This window comes from Garra rufa, chromosome 7 (assembly GCF_049309525.1).
Source record: "Garra rufa chromosome 7, GarRuf1.0, whole genome shotgun sequence".
In the NCBI taxonomy this organism is placed as follows: Eukaryota; Metazoa; Chordata; class Actinopteri; order Cypriniformes; family Cyprinidae; genus Garra; species Garra rufa.
Genome location: NC_133367.1, coordinates 18,405,663 through 18,412,837, shown reverse-complemented (window position 1 = coordinate 18,412,837; position 7,175 = coordinate 18,405,663). Strand labels below are relative to the sequence as shown.

The following is a 7,175-nucleotide window of genomic DNA, read 5'->3' as shown; positions in this document are numbered from 1 at the left end:
TATAGTTCGCATATAAACTATTTTTGAAAGTAATTTGACACTTAAAAATAAAGATATATCGATTACGTTGTAATGCCAGTAGGTGGCGAAAGGGGGATTTTAAAATGTCTTGAATCATTGAGGAGATGTTCACAATTGCTGATTCATCTAGAAATGAAACAAGTACATTTTGAGGTAATCATTGAATGATTCATTTAAAAATTACCTGTGATTTTGTTTGGTTGTTTATTTTTTTCTTCAGAATCTTTAGAGAACCAGGGTCTCCATTAAAAAACCCTAACAAACTCAGTTTATTCAGAATCATGCAGCTCAGCTGCAACTTAACGTTTTGCAATAATGACACACAGAATAAATATGTTTGATATTCATTTTTAATCACACTGAAATCAAAACAGGGAATCAGAAAGAATGTGGATCAATAAACAGAATCAAAATCCGAATTGATGAAATTCAAACGATACCCAACCCTACATGTAATTGACCAAATTGTGACGTAAGTGCAAACCCTCTGTTTTTAAATATCAGTTGAAAGCCAGAGTCTGTGGTTGAATTTAAATTCACTCTTTTCCTTTCCTGTACAAAGACTGGTTAGACAAATCCAGACAACATAAAAGCAGCAGTGAGACACTTTGATCAGTGTCTCTTGACAATCCTGGAGTATATTATTTCCTCTGTCCTGTTAGCTTCTGTCTGAACTGTTTCCACTGTATTCACATATGGCTCAGCACCATTTCCTAAATTTTTAGAGTCAGGATAGGGTTAGTTTCTCAATTATTAACATCCATTTAATGCAAAAGTATTAATACTATATTTTTGTTAATAAAATAGAAGACAAGGCTTACTTTTTTGTGCTGCTCTTTTGCATTTCCTGTAGAGAAAGTACATCAAATTCGCGAGTACAACCAGAACTACAGCAGACATAAATGCAGCAAGGACTTGAAATGATTCTAAAATTGAAAGAAAGCAATTAACTTTGGCCCTTTACACCAACAGTGCATTTACAGACCCATTGATGAAACAGAGAAATTCAGACCTGCACATGGCTGACAGAGTTGACTGATGTCCAGATTTTGGGTCTGGTTGCTGATGGGATTGTTGATCACACAATAGTAGGTGCTTTCATCCTGATATTCCACCTCCAGAGGTAGAGAGAGACTGATGCTGAGATCAGAGACACTGATGCTGGACAATAAACTGTTTCCTTTGTACCAGGAGAGAGTCACATGACTCACATTCAACACTGAACACAGCAGTGAACAATTCTGGTTTGTTGGTCTTTCAGATGAAGAACAATGTGAAGATTCTCTGGTGATGACAGCAACAGGAAGACGAGCTAGAAATATTAAATATTATTTAAACAACAATTCATTGTTGAGACATCTGTAAATACAATGTTCTTTCTGCTGATCTCTCATGACAGAAATATTTGAGTGTCAATACAAGCATTGTACAGTGTTGAAATTTAAAAAAATAATAATTTCTGTTTTCATCTTGGACTTTTGGTGGTGAACTCAAAATATAACAAACCATCTGGATTATCATGAGAATCACTTACTCACCATAGACAGTAACATTGAATCTCTTGTATGAAGTTTTTATCTTGTTGAAGATCTGTAGTTTATAAAGTCCAGTGTGTTCAGTTCTGATGTTTCTGATGGTCAGAGATCCAGTTTGACTGTCCATCTGGAGTCTGTATCCAAATTTCACATTACTGTTAAACATATTAATGACCTGATTATAGATTTGCGCTAAACGAATGTCTTCAGGTCCAAACAGCCAAAGTATCAGATCATCTCTTTGTACTTTAACATCATTGTTTAGAGTGACAGAATCTCCCTCCATCACTGACACTGACTTCATTTCATCTGTATCACCACCAAATGCACCTGAAGAAAACAGGTTCAGTCTATAAATAAAAAGCTGTTTAAGATCAAAGAGGAAGTGAGGAAGATCTAAAATCATCTGAAAAGTCAAACAAGACCATAGTACTACCAAATTATGCTTCATAAAAGGATATAAAACACATACCACTCAAGATAAAGACACCCAGACAGAATAAAGTTGATGTGTTAATCATTTTCCATTTATCAAGGGCACTTCAATATTTATAACCTCCAAATTGCGCCAATCAATGATCACCTACTCAGCTTATGGTCAAACGTGACCATAGAAGCATTTAAAGTGTTATAAGTGAAGGACAATCCAGCGATGTGAAGGTGTTTGAACACGCACTCTCTCTTCCTCTTTCTCCTTCCCCCTTAAATTCCTGTTTTGATTTTTCCCCACAGTTTAAATATGTCATAGCTTTCATCTTTAAACCAATCTAGCTGTTCTTTAACTGGTCATAATAAACTCTATAAACCCAACAGACAACTCAGATCACTAGGATCGAGTCAGTAAGAAATATCAAGGGTTCACACAAAAAAAGGGGAATCCGTTTTTAGCTATTATGCCGCCCGCTTCCAGAAGTGATCAGATGTGCTAAAACATTACACTCATCTGTTCAGTTGTGCATTTATTGAATGAGCACTGTGGCTCCGTACAGATCGCAATGTATTTTTATTTTATCTATAATCATTTTTATTCTTACCTGTTTTAATTAATTTTAAATCAATTTTGAATCATTTTAAATGTTTGTTTTTATAGTTGTGTTATGATTATTTTAACTCTAATGTGTTTGAATTACCATTGTGTATGAAATGTGCTATATAAATAAACTTGCCTTGCCTTGCCTATATTTCAGAATGAAAGACGACCAGCTCTTTTTGCTCAATTCTGCAAAACATTCTCACTTTTGTTTCCAGTAAAGCTTAAGGGTTTCACATAAAATGCCTTTCACCCATTTGCTGTGGCCACACAGAAACAACCCCACACATACACAAAGCCAGCCGGCTAATAAAGTATATTTATAGTACATTAACCTTATTATAGCTATTCATAGTATAAACAGTATGTTTAAATTTTACACTTAATAATAAATGCTGATGATGGCGAATGATCCTGAGCATCATTGACAAGCAATTTGTGTTATAAGTAAAGCCACTGCAGTAAAACGTTACACAGAGCACATGCGATCACAATAGTAAAAGTAAAATGATCGCACATTCAAAACGGCAGTTTCAACAAACCGCATATTAAAAGCGGCTAGAGCTCCGTAATAAAATTTATATTTTACTCCATGTGCTATTGAGATGAGCAGCTCTGTGAAACAGCCAATCAGAGCAAAGCTCATCATTAATATTCATGAAGCTTCCAAATAAGCCAATAACAGACCATTTCATACTAGGGACAAATCCTAGGGTTGTAAATGGACCTGTAAAACCATTTCTGGAGATTTTTTGCCCTTTTCTATGCCATACCTTCTGTGTAGATATCAGAGAACAATTTAAAATATTGTATCAATGCATTTTATGGCACCTTTAATTCCTAATTTATGCTCTAAAAATTATATGCTGATTTTGTATTCTGAAAAAGTATGTTGTAACTCATGTAGCCGGTTCTCCTGTTGGCGATTTCAGGCAGGCTCCTCAAAAGACATCGTTGTGGGCCCTCCTTAATTACTATTGCTATGGCTGACAAACAATGCTGTTCTCACACTACACATCATGTTCTCATGCAGTGAAAAATAGATTGCGGAACAAAGAGGAAACTGACGACCCTCCAGCGGACAAGACAGGGCAGGTTACTTCTGGTATGAAACAAGGTCTCAGCTTTAAAATGTTGTAATTTTTTTTAAATAAATTCAAATTATAAACACTGTTTTGTGACTCTTTAATGTGTCGTGACTTGTGACAGATCACTGTATTGCCTTATTAGAATAATTGACATGTGATTCTTTTCTTATTTACTTAAAACATAAAATAATCATAAATTAACATGTAGAATGTATTTTATTTCAACCACGTAAAGACGTCAACACAATTTTTTAAGTTTTAAGTACATCAAAGTTAATCTACTCTCCTGTCTGATTTTTTTGTCTGACAATATGCAGATTCTGCATTATGATTGATCAAGCTGTTTGCGAAGGGTCAATTATGAAGTCTCAAACTTCACATGAAAATCCACTTCACGTGCCAGTAATACAATTTATCATGATAATGAATGTGCAATTATTTTTTTTCATGGGCATTTCAAAATACCATGAATAATTATTTACTACAAATTATTCAGATTTTTAAAAATGCATTTAAAGAATACTTTTCCTATCAACTGTATAAATGTACAACAATGTTGTATGCTGCGTCAAAGAAGCATGCGCACTCTGATGTAAACATGCCCAACACAGATGAGAAGTGCATGATGGAACGAGTGTGAGGGAGAAGCACTGAATAAAAATTCACATCCACTGTCTGACAGCAGATGGTGCTGGAAAAGCAGAAATGCAGCCATTATCCCAATAATCTCCTGACCTGTAGGTGGTGCTGTGCCAAAATGCTGCATGTAGCCTCAGGTCATGGATATGACGACATGTTCTAAGTTTAGTGCATTATAAATATAATAATTTGTAAAAATCTGATGAATCATCTAGGAAAAAGTAGTTTTTTTCAAATATTTGCTAAATCTTGACCAGTGGTGTGCTTTTGACTCAACATGAGCCAATGAATCAGAATAAAAAAAAAAAATGTTTACTTCTAGACCTTTTTAGCATGAACATGAGTGCTGTCACGGATTAGGCAGGAACACACGAACAACGACGTAATAAAAAGACGTATATTTAATAAATCCAACGGAATACAGGTAGACACGGGAACACCAGGGGAAAACATCCATATAACATTAAAGACCGACAAGAGTACTGGGAAAACACACACCTTAAATAGACAAACTAATTACAGACACAGGTGCAGACAATAAGGGAGAAACCAAAAACACTCAGAACTGCAGGGGAAAAATGGGAAAAACCAACAAGAAAGTCCGGGGGTGTGACATTACCTCCCCCTCCCGGAAGGCACGTCCTCGTGCCGACAAACAGAAAAAAGGAAACAGTACAAAGTCTTAGGAGGGGGCTTAGGTGGAGGACGGACTCCCAGGAGGAGGGCACAAGATGGAGTCCAGGGTGGTGACGGAGGGAGGAGCCAAGGAGGTGACAGGAAGGGGCTGGAGCAGGAGAAGCCAGGTGAGACCCAGAACTCAGCCATGATGGAATTCCAAGGTGGAGCCGATGGAGGGAGGAGCCATGGTGGAGGAGAGGCTGACGACTCCATGGGGCCGACCGACGGAGGTGGAGGGAGAGCCCGAGGCAGAGACAGAAAGCCGAAGATCTTGGGTGACACCGCGGATCCGGAGGGCCAAGGCGGAACCCAAGGCTCTGGTGACCAAGGCGGAGATGGAGATCCGGAGGTCCGTGGCGGAGCCGGAGCGACAGAGGGCCGAGGCTGTGCCCGCGGGAGGGAGGAGGTCCACAGAGCCGGTGGGACGGAGCGACGAGGCACAGCCGGAGGAGTAGAGTCCAGAGGCGAAGGTGGGGCGACGACTGACCAGGGCGGAGCCGGAGGGACGATGGAGCCCGGTGGAGCTGGTGGACCGACGGGCGACGGCGGAGACGAGGGAGCAGAGAGCCGGGGTGGAGCCGCAGGGTCGGAGGGCCGAGGCGGAGTCCAGGACTCTGAGGCGTGAGGCGATGGTGAGGGATCCTCCAGCCATGACACCGATGGAGACTAGCAGACCCGCGGCGAACCCACCGCACAGATGGTGGGCTGAGGGTGAGCAAGGGGACCGACAGTAGACAGGGGGAATTCAGGAAGGCTGGACGGAACCAGCGGAGATTCAGGCATAGACAGAAGAGGGAGGGTGGGTGGGAAATCCAGGCAGACAGGTATATCTGTGACAAAGTCTATTAAGTCCCCAGAGTCTTGTTCCAGCTCACCCTCAGTGGTGGTGGGCAGGGCTCTCTACCGCCCCTTCTTGCTCGACGCAGCACTCCACCGTCGCAGATGTGATGGCCGGCTCTCGCACCTGGTCGGATGATATGACCCCATCGACGCTCCACACTGCTGTCGCTCCGGGCTCGGGCTTTCCGTCTACGATGGGCTCATAATCCGCGGTCATGGCTGGCTGGGCTCTGGGTCTGGAGTGGCACTGGCGAGATTCTCCTTGGAACAGGCAGGAAACGAGGGTTTGTTTCTCGCCAGTGTCCACTTCACAAACGCGGTGAAATCCGCTCGAGGGCCGTCCTCAGACGACGGCGCTCTGCAAGACGCGTTGAGACTGGCGTCATAGAACGCACAGAGCGCGTCGTCCGGATAGCTGGTGGTATTAGCTACGAGCTGGAACATCAACGTGTAACCCTCGAGCAGTAAATCCCCCTGCTTCCGCCGGAGGAGGATGAATTCAGGACGGAGGAAGGAATCAATGGTGGAAAACACAACGGAAACAAAAAGACTGAAAAACAGAACGATAAACAAAACGGGGTGGAATACGCAAAAAAAAACTGTTTCGGTCGGTCTTTCTGTCACAGATCAGGCAGGAACACACAAACAACGACATAATAAAAAGACGTATATTTAATAAATCCAACGGAATTCAGGCAGATACAGGAACACCAGGGGAAAACATCCATATAACATCAAAGACCAACAGCAATGAGGTGAAAACACACACACACTAAATACACAGACTGATTACACACACAGGTGCAGACAATGAGGGAGAAACCAAAAACACTCAGAACTGCAGGGGAAAATGGGAGAAACCAACATGAAAGTCCGGGGGTGTGACAATAATGACTCTTCATGTGATTTTTTTTTCGTGATTATTATTATTATTAAAATAATATTGCATTTTCTACTTGCTCTCTTTTGCATTATTAACATGACGGTGTAAATTTATGTAGTATAATGTGCCCAGGGATACACATAATTAAATAATATAATATTAAACAAGAGTTGACTCCAATAAATGGCTCTATTCGTATTGGATCGGGATTACGTTGGTGTACTGACTTAATGCATCAACCGGACTCAAAATTGTTTAATTTATTCTTGGAAAAATGTGCAAAAATGCTGTTATAATTAATCATGGTGTAGTGATCCGAGGGAAATGACTCAAATAAATTGAGAAAATACGCTCAAATATACCGGAGATAGAGAACAGAAACCAGCCGGCGCATATTATTTTGAAGAGTCAGTCGTCTGAGTGGCCATATAAATTACAAACAAGTAAAATGTTGTTTCTTT

At 40.6% G+C, this 7,175-nt stretch overlaps 1 protein-coding gene across 1 annotated transcript; it reads right to left on the bottom strand.

Annotated features, from left to right (window-relative positions):
• Window positions 1-633: 633 nt before the first annotated feature.
• On the bottom strand, window positions 634-1,875 carry LOC141338031 (CD48 antigen-like). The gene is made up of 4 exons (XM_073843603.1): window positions 1,560-1,875; window positions 1,034-1,333; window positions 843-947; window positions 634-734 (listed from the first exon to the last, which is right to left on the bottom strand). The coding sequence occupies exons 1-4, from the start codon at window positions 1,858-1,860 to the stop codon at window positions 634-636; spliced, it is 807 nt and encodes a 268-aa protein (XP_073699704.1). The 5' UTR covers window positions 1,861-1,875.
• Window positions 1,876-7,175: the final 5,300 nt, after the last annotated feature.